Source organism: Hypanus sabinus, chromosome 3 (assembly GCF_030144855.1).
Source record: "Hypanus sabinus isolate sHypSab1 chromosome 3, sHypSab1.hap1, whole genome shotgun sequence".
Lineage (NCBI taxonomy): Eukaryota > Metazoa > Chordata > Chondrichthyes > Myliobatiformes > Dasyatidae > Hypanus > Hypanus sabinus.
In genome coordinates, this window is record NC_082708.1 from 70800624 (window position 1) to 70822218 (window position 21595).

General features: G+C 40.4%; 1 protein-coding gene across 1 annotated transcript; it reads right to left on the bottom strand.

Annotated features, from left to right (window-relative positions):
• Nucleotides 1-814: 814 nt before the first annotated feature.
• On the bottom strand, nucleotides 815-19380 carry LOC132390776 (V-set and transmembrane domain-containing protein 5-like). Its single transcript, XM_059963325.1, has 4 exons — nucleotides 19244-19380; nucleotides 9871-10197; nucleotides 4724-4864; nucleotides 815-3344 (listed from the first exon to the last, which is right to left on the bottom strand). Exons 1-4 carry the CDS (start codon nucleotides 19326-19328, stop codon nucleotides 3313-3315), a joined length of 585 nt encoding a protein of 194 aa, XP_059819308.1. The 5' UTR covers nucleotides 19329-19380; the 3' UTR covers nucleotides 815-3312.
• Nucleotides 19381-21595: the final 2215 nt, after the last annotated feature.

A 21595-nucleotide genomic window follows, 5' to 3' on the forward strand; every position in this document is an offset into this window, starting at 1 on the left:
GATCTTATTCATACCTTGTACTTTTTAAAGTTGTGTTTTTTTTTATTTTGAACTGCTATGCTTAAATTTCAATGTAGGCACCATATGAACTGTGAATGATTTCTGTTTGATAATGACGATGCATCAGACTGACTGGTTTCTATCCATCTCCTTCACTGGCAGTGCAGGGTGAATGTAATGTGCGTTGTAGTTCAAGTGACAGGAAAGAAGGGTATTGGCCCAAAACATTGACAGTTTGTTCATTTGCCTGGATGTTCCCTGACCTGCTGAATTCCTCCAGCATTTTGTTTGGGTTGATATGGAACCCAGTTTCATTGAATAGAGTGCAACTTCCACAGGAAAGACATCCTAAGAATTTGCTTATGTATAGTCATTTGTAGGAGTTGTAAAGGCAAGCAGTGACAGATGGTTAAATTGCCATAACTTCAACATCGCCAGCTGATCCATTTCCCATAAAAAATATAAAATGTTGTTATTTCTGCTTCAGGTATTGATCATGTGGATATCCGGAGGATTTTGCCCAAGGTTGAAATGGTTATCATGAAGGGGGCATAGTTTTAAGGTGCCTGGAAGGAGGTTCAAGGGGAATGTCAGTTTTTCACACAGAGAGTGGTGGGTGTGTGGAATGCACTGCCAGAGAAGGTGGTAGTGGCAAATATGTCAGGGTCTTTTAAGAGAATCTTAGGTACATGGAGCTTAGAAAAGTAGAGGGCTATGCAGTAGGGAAATTCTAGACAGTTTCTAGAGTAGGTTACATGATTGGCACAACATTGTGGGCCAAAGGACCTGTAATGTGCTGTAGATTTCTATGTTTCATCTGTTTAATTACAGTATACTAGCCTTTGCATTACTATATCCCAATAAATCAAGATGAGGAAGGCTGCACCTTAATATTTTTAGATATAAGTAGCACTTAAATCCACTATGAGGAAGTGAGGCTGGTGATGAGAAGCGACTTCGATCCACTCCAATTTTCCTACTGTCATAACAAGTCAACAGCAGATTCCATTTCATTGGCTCTTCACTCAATCCTGAATATCTGGACAGTAATAATGCATACATCAGGATTCTTTTCCTTGATATACAGCTTGATATTCAATATCAGCCCCTCAAAACTAACCAAAAAGCTTCAAGACCTAGGCCTTGATACCTCTTTGTGCAACCGGACCCTCAATTTCCGCACTTGCAGACTCCATTCAGTTGTGATTGGCAACATCTCCTCACGATCTTCATCAGTACAGGTGCACCACAAAACTGTATGCTTAGCCCACTACTCTACCCACTTAATACATAGGTCTGTGAAGCTAAGCACAGCTCCAAAGCCAAGTTTGTTTGCTGGCAACACCACTGCTGACCGAATCAAAGGTGGTGACAAATCAGCATATAGTAGAGAGAGTGAAAATCTGGCTGAGTGGTGCCACAACAATCTCTCCGGAAGACCAAGGAGATGATAATTGACTTCAGGAGGAGGAAACCAAAGGTCCCATGAGCCAGTCTTCATTGAGCGATCAGGGTGGAGAACTTTAAACTTCTCAGTGTTACTATTTCAGAAAACCTGTCCTGGGTCTAGCATGTAAGTGTCATTACGAAGAAAGCGTAGCAGCGCTTCTCTCAGAAGTTTGTGAAGATTCTGCATGTAATCTAGAAATCTGACAAATTTCTATAGATATGTGGTGGAGAGTATATTGACTGGTTGCAACATGGATAGTTATGGAAATACCAATGCCTTTGAATGGAAGAGCCTACAAAAAGTAGTTGATACAACCCAGTCCATCACAGTTAAAGCCCTCCCTGGCATTGCATACATCTACACGGAGGTCTATTGCAGGAAAGCAATATTCATCATCAAGGACCCCCGCCATCCAGGCTATGCTCTCTTCTTGCTACTGCAATCAGGAAGGTGATACAGGAGCCTCAGGACTCTCACCACCAGGTTCAGGAGCAGTTATTATTGCATCACTGAAGTGCTCCCACAATCTATGGACTCACTTTCAAAGACTCTTCATCTCATGTTCTTGATGTTTATTTCTTATTTGATATTACTATTATAATTAATTTTTCAGCTTGTTTTGCACATTGGTCCTGTTGGGTTCAATCTTTCATTGATTCTATTGAGTTTCTTTTATTTACTGTGCTTGCTCACAAGAAAATGAATCTGAGTTTTATATGGTGACACATGTACTTTCATAATTTTCTTTGAACTTCTATGTAAACTGTGATCAACAATTGGAACTCTACCACAAAGGAAGCTAGAATTTTAAGTGACTGTAAGGTACCAATAATTTTCTGGGGACAAAAAGATCAAAGCTTTTATCTAAATTTCTTCTGTGAATTTATGAATACTGTTGCAATTTGCAGTTAGAAAATTTAAAATATTAATTAAAAATTGTAAAAAGATGTTTTAATTAAGCTCTTTGGTACTACAAGGTGATACTAGGAGTTGAAGAAGTCAATGATAGTCTTGAACTGTTGGTCTTAATTTTATTAGCTTCTTGGGTAATATGTGTCAGTTAAACTTTCAGGTACTATGGGCCACCACAGTAGTTGAAAAGGTGAATGAATGGCAAGTTGATGTCTGCTTATTTTAATATGGAACGAAGTAGTGGTATCTTATTTCATTAAAACCAATAATGCAGCTCAGATGCCATACTGCAAATTGCAGTTATGCATTGACAATGAATTCAGAAACAATATTATTGACTTTTATTACTCCACAAGTGATCTGAATCACTGACAAAATTAATGTTAATACTTAGTCCACTTTGTGTAAACTTAAAACTATTTGAAAAAATGAACATAACCTTTTAATTAATAGAGCTGAAATTTAATAGAGATTTTACAGATTGTTCATAATATTGTCATGCACTTCAAAATATATACTATGTTTTTCCTTCAGTAAACAGTTTTGATAATCAGAACCATTTTCCTTAGATGTTTTGTCCACCCAGCCATTCAAAAATGGACATTTTAAAGAATCCTGCAATCCAAGTTTAAACAGTTGTCAACAGAATGTACTCATTCAAATTTTCTTGCTTTGATGTAATGAATTAATCTTTATCTAGTGCAAGTTTTTGCTATTCTACTGGCATATAATGGAATCATTGAGTAGCAAATGCCATGCTTATATTGCACTTTTTTATAAAGTCAATTTAGAAAATTTACACAACAGCTGAAACCATTTACTTCTCGTGGCAGGATGATTGTTGGCTCATCTGTTTTGTTAAAATTAAGGAAATAAGTAACATGGACGATATTCTCAAATATTTCTGTTAGTCTTGATCCAGCATATAAACTGGAATCGATCTACCGACTTTAAAGTGATGTTACTTCCATATCTGTAGAACCTTAGACATGGGGGGGAAAAAGCATAATATTAGAAAAAATTCATACTGTGGTCAACAGAAAAAAGGAAATAAATATTTTCAATTCAGTGTCTCAGTGGAAAATATAAATGCCAGTCTTTTACGCCACTCCAACATTAAGAATTGAGATAGCATCTTAATTAACCTGGTGGGTTTCTGTCTTGCTGTATTGATTTTGGGTGAAGCATGACAATCCTTACTGCTGAATATCTGTCATTGCCTTTTATTTAGAGCTGTCATGTTAAACTGAAATGGCACGTAATCTGAAATGTCATTCAGTCTTACAAGTCTGCCTCAGTATTGATTTACATCACTATGCTTGTAATGTTGATTAAGACAATCTGATATTATAAATTATATCTTAACTGTTTATCCTTTCTTCCCATCCAGTGTAATACAATTTTTTTTTACCACAGAAACAATGTTATTAAGTATGTTTTAACCGGCTGCACAATGGTGTAATTAACAGAGCTGCTGACTCACAATTCCAGTGACCCAAATTCAACCCTGACATTTGGTACTGTCTGTGAGGAGTCCACATATTCTCCATCTGAATGGTTGCTTCTGGTTGCTCTAATTTCTTCCAAAACACATGTGAATTTTGTAGACTACTTGGCCTGTAATGTAGGTGGCTGCTAGAATTTAATAGGAATGAGAAGAATAGGTTATAGGAAAAATCAGTGGGGTGTGGGATTGGTCTGTCGGCATAGCATAAGCTAGCATAGACATGATGAGCCAAATGGCCTCATTCTATAATGCATGAAAACTATGAAAATGGACAATTACTGTCAAGCAAAAAGATGGCGAGACTGTGAAGGAAGTAGATTTTAAATAAGTGTCTTAAAGTATAGAAGTGGATGTTTATTGGAGTTCCATAGGACGTAGACTCTGAAGTTGGGGGTGCCAATCGGTGAGTAAAACAAGGCACGTGCAAAGGGACAGACAAATGCAGAGACTTTGGAAGGTCTTAGAGGCTGCAAAAGTAATGAAAGTTAAACCATGGAGGCATGAAAACTTTAAAAATTGATGCTTTACAGAGAGTTGTTCTAGGATAGTTATAATAAATGAATGAGACTATAAATTAGAATGCAGGCAGAAAGATTTTGCATGTTTAAGTTAGGTGGGAGGCTGCCAAAAGCAGCATTGGACTAGCTGTGCCTCAAAAGTAAAAAGGTATGAATAAGGACCTTGGCAGCAGGTGGAGAATATAGATGAGAAATAAGACAAGGAGATGAAACTGTACTACACATGTTTTTTTTTAAAAATTGCACTAATTACACCACACAAAATACTGATCCCCAAGCTTCTGAGCTCCATCCTTTGTCACAATTAATTCTTCCATCAAACCACAATTTGATTACCATTTGCATTCGGTGTTCTCTTTATTTTGTAGAGTTCCACACTTTGATTGCAGATCCATAGCAAGAACATTAAAATAATAGATAATGTTACAAGTACTGTAACAATGACAGCCACAAAATGCAAGTCCTTATAAATTGGTTCTGTAGAAAGACAAATGTTAAAATGTTATAACATTTATAATTAGATTTCTGACTAGTTTGATTTCTTATTGTCTTGCTCATTTTGTAAATTGTTTCCTCTGAAAACTGACATGAGAAAATTAATATAGCTCTTGTGAGTTATTCAGGAGTGTAACAGAAGGCTATACTCTTCTGTTTGGAGGAGATACTCTAACATTCAACTTCAATGTAGCAAGGGTATGGTTTTCTCAAAGATGAAGTTTAGGCTGTGACTTACATACACAGCAGGTTTTTTATCCCGAAAGGCAGACTTCTTCTCACTGTCCTGCAGGATAGGAAAGGATTTGCCGTCTTAGTGCTGATAATTTCCAAACTCCAGATTTTTGTTGGTAATTACAATGTTGGAATTGGCTACAAACCATATCTAGGTGAACATGATTGGTTTGAAAGTTTTTCCAGGTCAAGTTTGCAAAAGCCAATAAATAGTTAAAACATCATTAGAATTACATCAGGTGTAGTTAAGGTTCAAGACAATATTAGGAAATGGCTGTTAAGGCGGCTGTGGAAAGTAATCTATCAAAATTAACTCTTGTTTTAGACTCAATTGCAAAACACTTCGTAGGTCAAACGGTTCTTAGGATATTAGGTTCAATAGGTACGTTTAATGTCAGAGAAATGTATACAATATACATCCTGAAAGTCTTTTTCTTTGCAAATATCCACAAAAACAGAGGAGTGCCCCAAAGAATGAATGACAGTTAAATGTTAGAACCCCAAAGGCCCCCCCCAGCTCCCCCTCCCACCCACAAGCAACAGCAAGGCAACAACCCCCCTCCCCCACTAGCAAAACAGCATTGGCGTCCTCCACCGAGCACTCAAGTGTGCAGCAAAGCATCAATAAAGACACAGACTTGCAGTACCCCAAAGACTACTTGGTCACTCAGTAATACAACGCACCACAGTTGCTATCTCCCTAATAAGGGAAAAAGAGGTGTCCATTTCCATAAGACATAGAAGCAGAATTAGGCCATCTGGCCCACCGAGTTTTCTCTGCCATTTAATTATGGCTGATCCTTTTTTTTCCCCCTCCTCAACCCAATTTCCCATCCTTCTCCCCGTAACCTTTGATGCCATGTCCAATCAAGAACCTATCAACCTCTGCCTTAAATACACCCAACAACCTGGCCTCCACAGATGCATGTGGCAACAAATTCCACAAATTTGCTGCCCTTTGGCTAAAGAAATTTCTCCACTCTCTATTTTGAAAGGGTGCCCCTCTATCCTGAGGCTGTGCCCTCTTGTCCTAGACTCTCCCACCATGGGAAACATCCTTTCCACATCTACTCTGTCCAGGCCTTTCAACATTTGAAAGGTGTCAATGAGATCCCCACTCATCCTTCTGAATTCCAGCGAGCACAGACCCAAAGACATTAAGCGTTCTTTGTATGATAACCCTTTTCATTCTTGGAATCATCCTTGTGAATCTTCTTTGGACCCTCTCTAATGCCAACACATCTTTTCCAAGCTTAGGGGTCCAAAACTGTTCACAAAACCCAAAGTGAGGCCTCTCCAGTGCCTTATAAAGGCTCAGCATCACATCCCTGCTCTTGTGTTCTAGACAATAGATAATAGGTGCAGGAGTAGGCCATTCGGCCCTTCTAGCCAGCACAGCCATTCACTGTGATCATGGCTGATCATACACAATCAGTACCCCGTTCCTGCCTTCTCCCCATATCCCTCAACCCCGCTATCTACGAGAGCTCTATCTAACTCTCTCTTGAATGCATCCAGAGACTTGGCCTCCACTGCCTTCTGGGGCAGAGCTTTCCACATATCCACCACTCTCTGGGTGAAAAAGTTTTTCTGCATCTCTGTTCTAAATGGCCTACCCCTTATTCTTAAACTGTGGCCTTTAGTTCTGGACTCACCCATCAGCGGGAACATGCTTCCTGCCTCCAGCGAGTCCAATCCCCTAATAATCTTATATGTTTCAATCAGATCGCCTCTCATCCTTTTAAATTCCAGTGTATACAAGCCCAGTCGTTCCAACCTTTCAACATATGACAGTCCCACCATTCCGGGAATTAACCTTGTGAACCTACGCTGCACTCCCTCAATAGCAAGAATGTCCTTCCTCAAATTTGGAGACCAAAACTGCACACAATACTCCAGGTGGGGTCTCACCAGGGCCCTGTACAGCTGCAGAAGGAGTTCTTTACTTCTATTCTCAATTCCTCTTTTTATAAAGGCCAGCGTGCCATTAGCTTTCTTCACTGCCTGCTGTACCTGCATGCTTGCTTTCATTGACTGATGTACAAGAACACCTGGATCTATTTGTGTTTCCCCTTTTCCTAACTTGACTCCATTTAGATAGTAATCTGCTTTCCTGTTCTTGCCACAGAAGTGGATAATCTCCATTTATCCACATTAATCTGCATCTGCCATATATTTGCCCACTCACCCAACCTGTCCAAGTCACCCTGCATTCTCATAACATCCTCCTGACATTTCACACTGCCACCCAGCTTTGTGTCATCAGCAAATTTGTTAATGTTACTTTTAATCCCTTATCTAAATCATTAATGTATATTGTAAACAGCTGCGGTCCCAGCACCGATCCTTGCGGTACCCCACTGGTCACAGCCTGCCATTCTGAGAGGGACCCGTTAATCGCTACTCTTTGTTTCCTGTCAGCCAGCCAATTTTCAATCCACGTCAGTACTCTGCCCCCAATACCATGTGCCCTAATTTTGCCCACTAATCTCCTATGTGGGACATTATCAAAAGCTTTCTGGAAGTCCAGGTACACTACATCCACTGGCTCTCCCTTGTCCATTTTCATAGTCACATTTTCATAGATGTCTTGAAATGAATGCTAACATGTTGGGAAGAAAGGAATTGTCATTGAGCAATGTGTCAGTTTTAGGATAACAGTCATAAAGACAACTTCTGAAATGTAGAAGCACTTGGGAGTCCTTGTGCAGAACAACCTAAAGGGTAACTTTAAAAACTCAGCCTGTTCATGATTAATGTCGAAGTTTACACTTTTCACTCTAATATTTATATAATGAATTAGCAAATACAGCAGTATTGAATGAATGTTTAAAATATTTGCATTTCCTGTATTACATTCTCCCATATTAATTAAGAATGTATCTCCTCCAAACAGAAGAGTATAGTTTTCTGTTACACTCCTGAATAACTCACAAGAGCTATATTAATTTTCTCATGCCAGTTTTCAGAGGAAACAATCTTTGTAACAAAGCCATCTATTCCATCACCTAAATCATTTTTAAAATGAATTTACAAAATCATTTGTTTACAGCATAAAAAGAAGTGGCCTCAACTCCGACCCCTGCGGAACACCACTAGTCACTGGCAGCCAACCAGACAAGGGTCCTTTTATTCCCACTCGCTGCCTCCTACCATTGCTCTGACCGTGTTAGTAACTTTCCTGTAATACCATGGGCTCTTAACTTGGTAAGCAACCTCATGTGTGGCACCTTGTCAAAGGCCTTCTTTAAGTCCAAATATACCACATCCACTGTATCCCTTTTGTCTATCCTACTTGTAACCTCCTCAAAGAATTCCAACAGGTTTATCAGGCAGAATTTTCCCTGAAGGAAACCATGCTGACTTTGTACTATTTTGCTCCATAACCTCATCCTTAAAAATTGACTCTAACATCTTCCCAACCACTGAGGTCAGACTAACTGGTCTATTGTTTCTGCTGCCTTCCTCCTTTCTTAAAAAGTGGAGTGACATTTGCTATTTTCCAGTCCTCTAGCACCATGCCAGAGTCCAATGATTTTTGAAAGATCATTTCTAATGCCACCACAATCTCTTAACACTAGGCTGCAATTCCTCTGGTCCGGGTGACTTATGTACCTTTAGGTCTTTCAGCTTTTTGAGCAACTGCACCCACTTCTCTTCCTTTACACACTACAACGTCAGGCTTACTGCTGGTATCTTCCACAGTATAGACTGATGCAAAATACTCATTTAGTTCATCAGCCATCTCTTTGTCCCCCGTTATTGTTTCTCTTGCCTCATTATCTAGCAGTCCTATATCCACTCTCATTTCTCTTTTATTTTTAACATACTTGAACAAACTTTTACTATCCACTTTGATATTATTTGCTAGCTTGCTTTCATATTTCATCTTTCCCCTTTGAAAGATTTTTTTTTAAGTTGCTGTCTGTAGATTTTTAAAAACTTTCCTATCTTCCCACTAATTTTAGCTTTGTTGTATGTCCTTTCTTTTGGTTTTACAATTGGTTTGACTTCCCTTGTCAGCCATGGTTGTGCTATTTTACCATTTGAGTATTTCTTCATTTTTGGAATACACGTCTTACACCTTCCTCATTTTCCCCAGAAGCATATGCCATTGCTGCTCTGCTGACATCCCTGCCAGCAGCTCCTTCCAAATTACCTTGGTCAACTCCTCTCTCATACCACTGTAATTTCCCTTATGCCACTGAAATACTACTACATCAGACCTTACTTTCTCCCTTACAAATTTCAAGTTGAACACAATCATACTGTGATCACTGGCTCCTAAGTGTTTTTTTTTATCTTAAGTTCCCTAATCACTCAATGACAAACTGCTCTAAAAAGCTATCTTTTAGGCATTCAACAAACTCGCTCTCTTGAGATCTATTACCAAACAGTGATTAAAAAAAAATCACAGGTGGATCTGTAGCTGTGAGTGTTTCGGCTCCAAGATCTAGGGTGTGATGGTGAATCTGTTATCTGAAAGCTAATATGAGCAGAGTACCACTGTCAAAGCTGAGGCTGCATGTTCTACCTTTGGAAAAAATTTTATTCTCTTTTTGCACGTTTTAAAAATATATTTCTTTGGCAAGTTAAAGATATTTTTAATGTATTGCACTGTACCACTGCAGCAGAGCAAAACAGCAAGTTTCACAATATATGTCAGTGATAGTAAACCTGATTTTGAAATCCTAAAATTCAAAAGACTGAAACTTTAAGTGAAAACAGGGAGTGGATTCTTAATTGTTTCTTACCATTTATGTTCAATATAATAATACCATCCTTGCTGCTTCCTTCTTTATCTGTTACAGTCACGACATAACAACCGGCATCATTGAACTGAACATTTGAAAGCCGGATGGATCCATTTCTGTACAGCTCAATCCGGTCTTCATAACCCTTTGAAATGTTTTGATAATTGCCTGGTTTCCAGACAACAATGTTCTTCATTCCCCATGGTAATAGGTGCTTCCACTTAATAGAAAGTGTCCTATTGCATCTATTGTCCACTGAAAGAGTGGCATTCTCATTCATTGTGGCGTTGACAATATAGTGAGGTACTGATATTGTAACTCCATGAACTGAAAAATGACAGAAACAGATGTATTCATTATATTTACAAATAAGCTGCTGAAATTGTCTTCCTTCAAGCATCTTGAACATACTGAGGACATAACACAGCAGGAGACTAGAACAGTTGCAGAATTGCCCTTTGGTGATGCAGCTACAATACAGAAGAGTCTAAACCACAATGGTAGTCAAGCACCAAGCAAGGACTGAAATGTTCCACCTAATATTGGGCTTACCTGTCAAACCTGCTGTTTCAGGCATGGGTTCATATCTGTGTCATGCATCTGAAATTTGGTGCTAAGAATGTGGCTCCTTTGCAACATCAAGCTGTGCCAATTCTTTCTGAAAACCTGGTTTTGAGTACAGCTGGTTCAAGGAGGTTCATAACTCTGTTAGTATCCAAAATCATTCAAGTTTAGAGTCTAAGTGGCACGGGTTGCTAAAATGATTTACCACTTTTTTATGTCTACAGCCCAGAAAAGATCCTGTGACCCAAGGACCCTAACTCTAGGATGGTTGGATGTCGACTAGTGGGGTGACTGATGAGGGCAAGCCTTGCAGTCAGTGTTGGGACCTTGTTATTTATTATGGATGCAAGTTATTTGAATGTGAATATACATGGCATGGTTAGCAAGTTTGCTGATGATACTAAATTCACAGGTCCTTTTGATGGTGAACCTGGTTACTAGGAACTGCAAAGAGATCTTGATCAGGTAGGGAGATGGGCTGAGGACTGCAGCTTAGATGTGTATGAGGTGATGCATTTGGCCAGTGAATGGCAGGGCACTGGTGGGTGTTTTGGAAGAGGAATGTGCACAGTTCATCGAAAGCAACCACACAAAGAGACAGAGAGGTGAAGAAGATGTTTTGCATGCTGCCCATCATCAGTCAGGGCATCAAGTTTAGAAGATGGGACATTCTGTTGTAGTTATACAAGTTATCGATGAGGCTGTACTTGGAGTATTGTGTACAGTTTAGGTCACACTATTAAAGGAATGATGTGGTCATGCTAATGTGGGTGCAGGAGAGATTTATGAAGATGTTGCCAGAACTAGAGGGCCTGAGGTTGTTGGGGAGATTGGTCAAGTTGGATTTTTATTCTCTGGAGCACAGGAAAATGAGGGGTGACCTCTTCGAACTTTATAAAATCTTGAAGGGTATGGAGAAGTTGAACGGCCATAGTCTTTGGCCCAGGATTGAGGAGATCCAAACAAGTGGGCACAGATACAAGATGAAATGGGGAGATTTAAAAGAGACCTGAGAGCTAACTTGTTTACAAAGAGGGAAGTGTAAACCTGGGATGAGGTGCTGGTGGAAGTGTAAACCTGGGATGAGGTGCTGGTGGAAGAGGTTAAGGCAAGTACAATTGCAGCATTTAAGAGGCATTTGGATAGGTACATGGATGCGAAGGGCTTGGAGAGCTATGGTCTGTCTGCAGGAAACTAGGATGAGCAAATGGGACGCTGTGGTTACAGAGATCTGACAGACTGAAGGACCCATTTCTGTGCTGTGGTACTCTCCGACCACTGGTGATGCTGATGGTCACAGCCAGAGATGGATGTTCACACATTATCTTCCACCTGGAAACGTGTGGCATGGTAAAGAAATCATATTCTTAGAAAAAGCTTATGAAGTTAAACTCTATTCCATCGTCTCAAGAGATCAAGCTGTACTTAAGGTACAAAAATGTCTTATTTACAAAGCCAGATATTGGTACAATTCATGTTCTTCATTCCTGATAGACAATGTCAATAGAAACTGTGTTTTAAACAAAGAATGGCCAAATAAACAAAAGGTACATTATTTGTGATTGTGATTTCACAAACTCATGCTTGTGAAAAGATAAATGATTATAGGTTTCTGTAAGATCTTGTCTTAAATGTTGGGAAGAAAAGAATTGTCATTGAGCAATGTGTCAGTTTTAGGATAACAGTCATAAAGACAACTTTAAAAACACACCCTGTTCATGATTAATGTCAAAGTTTGCACTTTTCACTTTAATATTTATATAATGAATCAGCAAATACAGCAGTATTGAATGAATGTTTAATTTAAAATATTTGCATTTCCTGTATTACATTCTTCCATATTAGTTAAGAATGTATTTTTTTCTTGACAATGAAAAACTGGTTTCAGTATGCATGATAGTTCTTTTTTCCCTTATTGATTTCACCTGATGGTACTGGTGGAGTCAGGCAAGTAAAACTGGGGATAGACCACTGAACAGTACAGGCCATTCAGCCCATGACATTGTGCCATTCTTGATGACAATTCATACTGCATGACACCCTCCTCCTGTGTATCTTCCATACCCCTCCATTCCCTTCATAGTCATGTGCCTATCTAAAGCTCCTTAGACTCCACCAATTGGCCTGATTCCACCACTATCCTTTGTAACCTATTCTCTGCTTAAACAAAAGACTTGCCCATCACATTACTTGTAAATTTCCCCCATCTAACCTTAAAAGCATGTCCTCTGGTGTATGACATTTCTACCTGGGGGGAAAGATTCTGACTGTTTACCCTATCTATGCCTCTCATAATAAAATAAAATAACATAAAAAACCTATCAGGTCTCCTCTTGGCTTCTAACACTCTAGGGGCAATAACCAAAGTTTGTCCAAACTTTACTTATAGCTCATACACTCCAGTGCAGCCATCCCATCATCCTGGTAAACCTCTTCTGCACCATCCCCACTGTCTCCACATCCTTTTTATAATGGGGCAACAAGAAATGTATGCAATGCCAGTGCAATCTGACCATATTTTTTATATAGCTGCAAATTGACATCCTGATTCTTATATTCATCAGCCCTTCCAATGAAGGAAAGCATACCATATACTTTCTTAACCATTTTATAATATTGTGTAACCACTTTCAGTGAATTATGGACCTGGACCCCAAGATCCCTCTGTACATCAATGCTTTTAAGGGGTCTATCAATAACTATGCTTTCTCTTTCAATTGGCTTTCAAAAATGCAACAATTCACACTTGGCTGGATTTTACTCCATCTGCCACTTCTCTGCCCATGGCAGTAACCTACCCACTGTATTCTTTGGTACTCAGTTACACTGTCCACAACTCCTCCAGTCTTATTGTCATCTGCAAACTTGCTATTCTATCTATTTACATTTTCATCTGAATCATTAATATATATCACAAACAACTGAGGTCCCAGCGCCCACACTTGTGGAATACCACTGATCAAGGGCCTCCAGAAAAGATAACAGACTTTCAACCTTGCTCTGTTTTCTATGGATAAACTAGTTCCGTATCCAATCTTGTAATTCGGACTGGATTCCATGCATCTTTATCTTCTGAATCAACCTGCATGAGGGGCTTCTTTAATTCCGGGAAGTCAGTTATCCTCATCAAGCTCTTTTGTCATCTTCTCAAAAAACTTGATCAAGATGGTAAGGCATGACATGTCCTACACAAAGGCATGCTGATGGTCTCCAAGCAGACCGTGTCTTTCCAAATGCACATAAGTACCATCCCTCAGTATCCTTTCCAATAGCTTCACCACCACTAGGCTCCCTGGCCTACAATAACCTGGATTGTCCCGACTTCCTTTCCCGAACAAAAGCCCAATGTTTGATATTCTCCAGAACTTTGGGACCTCATCTGTTGCTGACAAGGACACAGAAATATTTACCAAAGTCCCAGCAATCTCTTCACTTCTGTCTTTCAGACATTCCAGGATCTAGGCCATTAAGCCCTGGGAACTTGATGTCTGAGCACATTAACATGTGTACTGTCCCTTACCTTTTCTCCAAGTCATCCTCCACAGTAAAAATTGATGCAAAGTTTTCATTTAATACCTTATCAAATACTCTGACTCCAAACACAAATTCACTCCTTTATCTTTGAGTGAACCTACCCTCATCTCAGTTATCCTCTTTTTCTTATCCCAAATATAAAATGCATTTGGATTCGCTTTACCTTTCCTGTCAGCTTATTCAGCTTTTCCCTATTATTTATATATTCCACAAGGTTCCAATCAGATTTTATCTTTCTAAACCTTATAGATGCTTATTTTTCTTCCCTGTCTAAATCTAGGACCTCTCAGGTCATCCAAGGTTCTCTCCTTGTCCTTAACCCTGACTGAAAAATGTTGCTCCTGAATTCGAATCAGTCTTTAAACAAGTCCCATTCATCAGACATGGATTTCTCTGACAGCAGTTGCTTTCAATCAATGCCCCTTTGCTCCTGTCTTATTCTGTCATAATATGGCTTGTCCAATTTAGTACCTTCCTACAAGATCTAATTTTATCCTACTCACAACTCATGGTGGAGATGGATACAATAGGGTCTTTTAAGAGACTCTTAGATAGGTACATGGAGCTTAGAAAAATTGAGGACTATGCAATAGGGAAATTCTAGGCAGTTTCTAGAGTAGGTTACAAGGTTGGCACAACATTGTGGGCTGAAGGGCCTGTAATGTGCTGTAGATTTCTATGTTCTATGTCCATAACTACAGCAGCTTAAGATATAATGAGCTATGTTCACTATTTCCAAAATGTTCACTCACTACCAGATCTGTCACCAACCTGGCCTGGCTCATTTCCCAAAAGCAGGTCGAAAATATTTTCTCCTGTAGCTAGACTCTCCACATACTGTTTCATGTCAACATCTTGGATGCACTGAAGGATGCCTGCTCCATCTAAGCCTCATGCATTAAGGCAATTCCAGTCAATGTGGGGAAGCTAAGGTCTCCCACTGTAACGTTATTGTTCCTGCAGCTTTCCATAAACTGCTTATATATCTGTTACTCCTTCTCTCAGTAACTATTAGTGGGGGTGGGAGTGAGTATAATCCCATACATTTCTTCAGAGCTCCATCCAAATGGCCTCTATGGATGAGCCCGCCAGTGTGTCCTCCGAATCCCACTGTGGCGGTCTCCGTTATCACCAGTACAACCCCTCCTTCTCTTTTACCCACCTCTCGATCACGTCTGAACAACAAAACCCAGGAACACAGAACTGCCATTCCTGACCATCACATAACCAGGTATCCGTAAATGGTAACATTGTAATCCTATATACTGTTCTCAGTTCTCAGTTCATCCTCAAGCACAATACTCCGAGCACTGAAAGAGCCACATTGCAGCCCTTCAGCCCCACCAGGTTTCTGTCCCATCAGCCCCTTCCAATCTTACTTGTCATACCATCTTTGTTACTCTCAACTTTACCACTTTCTGCCCTGCTGTTGTGGTTCCCATCTCCTTGTCACTCTAATCTAAACCCTTCCAAGTGGCACAAGCGAGCCTCCTAGTGAGGATGTTAGTTCCTCTCCAGTTCAGATGAAAAATGTCTTATTTCTACAGGTCTACAAGACCTGCCCTACAAGAGAGCCTGATCATCCATAAACCTGAAGCCCTATTTCCCACACCAGCTTCTTAGCCACATGTTGAACTGCACAGTGCATCTATTTCTCACCTCACTAGCACATGGCATGTGTAGTAATCTTGACATTACAAACCTGGAGGTGCTGCTCTTCTACCAATCTCCTTCGTCCCTTTGAAGGACCTCATACCTGCTCCTGTCTTTGTCATTGGTAACTATATGGACCACAACCTCTGGCTTCTCATTTGCTTCTCTCAGCATGTCCTGTGGTTACCAGGAGAAGTAAAGGGAGTGTGGGATTACAATCTTGTAGCCTGCACCTGAGGTGTGATCACCTCACTGAAACTCGCATCCATGATCTGCTGGGTAATTCTGAGTACAGCCAATTGCACCTCAAGTTCCTTGACCTGGTCTGTCAGGAGTTGCAGCTGGCCGCACTTCCCACAGATGTAGGATCTACCCTGATGGCAGTGAATGGTGCTGATGTAAGTAGAACTGAGTGCACAGATAATGCAATGTCCAGTTCTGCTACTTATTTAACAGATTTACAAAATAATTGTTGGAAAAGTATCACACGCATACACTGAGATGTTCTTTATTGACTACAGTTTGGCATTCAAATACCATCATCTCCTCAAAACTAATCAATAGGCTTCAAGACATTAGCCTCAATACATCATTGTGCAATTGGATCCTGGATTTCCTCACCTGCAGACCCCAGCCAGTTCAGATTGGCAATAATATCTCCTCCACAATCTCCACCAGCACAGGTTCACCACAAGACCGTGTGCTCAACCCCTGCTCTACTTGCGTTAAAGCTCCAATGTCACATTTAAGTTAGCTGACATCACCACTATTGTAGGCCGAATCAAAGGTGGTGACAAATCAACAATTAGGAGGGAGATTGAAAATCTGGCTGAGTGGTGCCACAACAACAGCCTCTTACTCAAAGTCAGCAAAACCACGGTGCTGATTATCGGCTTCAGGAGGAGGAAACCAGAGGTCCATGAGCCAGTCCTCATCGAGGGATCTGAGGTGGAGAGGATCAGCAACTTTAAATTTCTCATTTCAGAGGACCTGTCCTGGGCCCAGCACGTAAGTGCAATTATGAAGAAAGCATGGCAGCAACTCTACTTCCTTAGAAGTTGGTGAAAATTCAGCATGACATCTAAAATTTTGACAAATTTCTCTAAACGTGTGGTGGAGAGTATAATCACTGGCTGCATTACAGTCTGGTATGGAAGCACCAATGCCCTGAATGGAAAATACAACAAGTAGTGGATATGACCAAGTCCTCCCCACCCATAAGCCCACACAAAGCAACATCCATCATCAAGGACCCCACCACCCAGGTCATGCTCTCTTCTCACTGCTGCCATCAGGAAGAAGGTAGACAAGCCTCAGGTTCACACCACCAGGTTCAGGAACAGTTATTACCCCTCAAACATCAGGCTCTTAAATGAGAGGGGATAACTTCACTCGTCCCATCACTGAAATGTTTCCACAACCTATGGGCTCATTTTCAAGGAGTCTTCATCTTATGTTCTCGATGTTTATTGCTCATTATTTGTTCATTATTAACTTCTTTCTTTCTGTACTCACACAGTTTGTTGTCTTTTGCACACTGCCTGGCCACCCTGCCGGTGTGGTCTTTCACTGATTCTGTTAAGGTTATCGGATTTATTGGGTATGCTCCTGAGGTAATAAATCTCAGGGTTGTATATGGTGACATGTGTACTTTGATAATGAATTTACTTAGAATTTAGAAATAAAGGTGTTCATTTACAACAAGTTATTTATTCAAAATTGCTATACCGTTTTTCACATGGCTAGGCAGGGTGATTGATGCACCATCAATAACTCTCGGAGAAGTGAGTCAAGGTAGGCCTTTATTCGCTGGAAGAGAGCAGTCAGCAGCAAGAGACCACCACACAACATCCTGGAGACTGAGGGAGGAGCAGTGCCTCCAATCGCCTTTATACAGGGGTCTGTGGGAGGAGCCACAGGAGCAGTCAGTGGTGGGGGGGGTGGGGTGTCCAGACAGGTCTATGTAGTTCACCACAGTGATGTATTAGAATGTGTTGCTTAGCAGTGAGGTGTAGACAGTTTTGTATTTACTTTCATATTCATGCTTTGAGCAAGATATATTGCCAATATCCAATTTATGAACATTTTTATATATTTCTGGGCATCAGCAAAGGGGTACTGAGCAGATTCAAAATATGTGACTATACATTGTTTTAAAAATATAGATAATTTGACACTTGAATCATTGCCAGTCCTGGTATCTCTGTAGGCTCCTTTTGAAAAATAAAGATGCACTATCTATTCCTTCTGATCAGCCCTGCCTGCTTCATCTTCAAGGACGTATCTGATCGGTCGAATGGGATTTCCTAAATGCTTTGTAACCATGCCCATATTAATAGGCTTCCTTACAACAGGTTTATGACACTGCCAATTAATTCCCTTATTAGTCTCCTTCATTTCTAGAATGACGATGCTGCAATTACCTTCACTCTGCCTCCTATCCTTAGCCTTATTTTGTTTTTGGTACAATTAAATGCCTCTTCTTTAAAACAAAATGATTTTATTGAACTCTTTAACTGGCTGTGATGGATAACTTGTCTGTGGAGAATGTATTGTTCAATTAAATGTCCTTTTGTTGAGAATTACAAATGGTAAGTCAAATTCCAAAATATGTCTTCAAATGTTTCCATTATTTAAATATAAGGAATCAATTATACCGGGCTTCCTAATCTACTGCTGCCAGCTCACACCCCTCCCTCTCCACCCCACCTTTCCACTTCAGTGGCTTTCTGTGACTAAATTGTAACTCTTCGAAGAAAATGTGAAATAAGCTCTCATTAAAATACTGTCTCCATAGAACAACCCTTACGATCAGAAACCTAATTAACCCTGTCTCACTAACCAAAGACAGCTCTAAAATAACTTATCTCACTTCCAAAAACAATAGGAAAATTACAGATAGTTTTGGAATGATTATTTGGCGATTAAGTACTTGATGCCTTTGTAATCAGTTTTAATTAGTGGTGGCAAAACATCTATACCTGGATTAGGGGAGCGGCTTCAGACCACATCAAGCTCACTTGGACCTTCTACCTCTCTGTCAAAACTGAGGTGATCTTCAAGAACCAAGATCATCCAAATCTCATTATGTACACTGTCCCTTTCCACCCACATTTAAACAAACATGAAGCTAATGGATTTCTTTATCATCCCATAAAAACAATTTTAGTTGATTTGCAGACCCAGGAGACGGTAGATGCTGTAACCTGGAGCAAAATTCAAGTGCTGAAGGACCTAATAGGTCAGGCAGCATCTGTGGAGGCAGAGGGAATGTAGTTCTGATGCAGGGTCTCACAGGGATGGCCACCATTTTGGGTTGAGACCGTGCATCCAAATTACATTCCCTCAGACTCCACAGATGCTGCCTGACCTGCTGAGTTCCGCCAGTAGTTGTTGTTTATTTTTTCGCTATTTGCTTATTGCTGCTGCTTTAAGTTATCTTCTCTGTCCTTCAAACTAAATCTCCCTCATCTCCCACTTCTCAATGTAACAGCTGCTTTCTGTTTCCCTTCCTAGCTCCCACGCTGGCTGAAACTTGTCAGAGTGTGAGTTAGGAGGGAATTCTGCCCTCTTTTTTAAAAACATGAAGAAACCATTCATAAGTACAAAGACGATTACTTACTTTGTAGCAACAAGCCTGACAAACACAATATTGAGAGAAGCCATTTGTAGTTACAGCTGTTTGTCCTCATTAGAAACACAACCATCCATCAGGAGTCAGGTTAGTAGCACAGCGTGCACTACACTTACAGTGTCTGCTTCTGCAAAATGCACTTGATTGGACTTTGGACGGAACGTGCACTGGTTAGACTGGTTTTGTTTCACCTGCCTATGAGCTGGCACACAGCCTAACACTAGGAGGGTGTTGCATATTGAGGAAGTTTATCCAGGCCTCGTCTCTGTGTGTGCATGGCCGAGAGATGCATCTTCTGTTACTCAGTAGGAACATCTCCACACCAGTATGATTCTGATCTATATCTTGCTCTGGCCTTAGATGTCCTTCCTCATGAGCCCCAACACCTTTCATTTTCACATCTTCTGCAGGCTTACTAATCTTACCTCTTACAGTCACATCAGAAAAAGGACCCAGCACAGTTCCCTGTGCCACATCACTGGCCCAATCTTCCAAACAGAGAAGACATCTTTCCAGTGCATCCCATCACTAAGCTAATTTTGAATCCAATTAGCTAGCTATCCTTGGATCTCACCTGCTTAAGCCTTCTGACATGGGACATTGTCAAATGCCTTATTAAGTACACATTGACAATGTTTACTGCCCTGCCTTCAGCAATTTTTGTAGTTACCTTCTCAAATTAGAGAGCGAGGATTTCCTCTGTTCAAAGCTGATTATTCATAATCAGTCCCTGCCTTTCCAAATAACACCATAAGACATAGGAGCAGAATTAGGCCATTCAGCACATCGAGTCTGCTCTGCCATTCCATCATGGCTGATTCTGGATCCCACTCAATCCCATACACCTGCCTTCTCGCCATATCCTACAATGTCCTGACTGATCAGGAAACTATCAATTTCTGCCATGAATATACCCAAGGACTTGGCCTTTACTGCAGTCTGTGGCAGAGCATTCCACAGATTTACTGTTCTCTGGCTAAAAAAGTTCCTCCTTACCTCTGTTCTAAGGAGTCACCCCTCAATTTTGAGGCTGTGCCCTCTAGTTCTGGATACCCCCACCATAGGAAACATCCTCTCCACACCCACTATATCTAGTCCTTTCAACATTTGGTAGGTTTCAATGAGATCCCTTCATTCCCAGAATCATCCTCATGAATCTCCTCTGGACTCTCTCCAATGACAACGCAGCCTTTCTGAGATAGGAGGCCAAAACTGTTGACAATACTCCAAGTGCGGCCTGACTAGCATCTTATAAAGGCTCAGCAATATTTCCTTGCTTTTATATTCTATTCCCCTTGAAATAAATGCCAACATTTCATTTGCCTTCTTTACCACAGAGGCAACCTGCAAGTTAACCTTCTGGGAGTCTTGCACAAGGAATTCTAAGTCCCTCGGCATTTCTGATGTTTGCACCTTCTCCCCATTTAAATAATCTTTTGCACTATTGTTCCTTTTACCAAAATGCATTATCATACATTTCCCAACACAGTATTTCATCTGCCACTTTTTCCCCCCACTTTTCCAATTTGTCTAGGTTCTGCTGTAATCGCATTGCTTCCTCAGCACTACCTACCCCTCTTCCTATCTTCATATCATTTGCAAAGTTTGTCCTAAAGACATCAATTCCAAATAATTGACAATGTGAAAAGTAGCGATCCCAATACTGACTCGACGAACACCACTCATCGCCGGCAGCCAATCAGAAAAGGCCCCTTTATTCTTACTCGCTGCCTGCTGTCTGTGAGCCGTTCCTCTATCCCTTAGAAGTTTCTCCAATAATTTTTCCACCAGCGATATAACACTTACCTGGCCTGTAAGGCGGTGTTTATTTTTCTCAAAGAAAGGAGTAATATTGACTACCTAATGGGAGAATTGTTGGCAGAAGTCCCATGTTCATCCAGTGTTTATAAAAAGTTCCATTATCAGAATCTCAATGAGGAATCTGTACATGAGCAGTGCACCTGAGTACATTCTGTCATCTGCTGTATCCTCTTTCACCTGTCAATAATCATGTAGTTTGGATTCATCTCACTGCCCCGTATCCTTATCTATTAAGTCACTTGGTCTTGTCAGTTCTGAGTAACTCCAGCAGAAGGAACGTTAAAAATTTACAGCCCTCTGAGTAATTCCTCTTCATTTTGGTGTTAAATAATAGATCCTTTATCCTGAAGTTACACCCTATTTTATAGCTTCTTTATCAAGTTCTCCAGCACAGCTTGAAATTCAGCTTGTGAAATGATTGAATTTTTACCGACTTCTGTTTGCGTCGCCCAGCAGCATCATCTCAGAATCATCGTGCTTTAAGAGCACAATGTAATTTGCATGGTAAGTCTCAGTAAA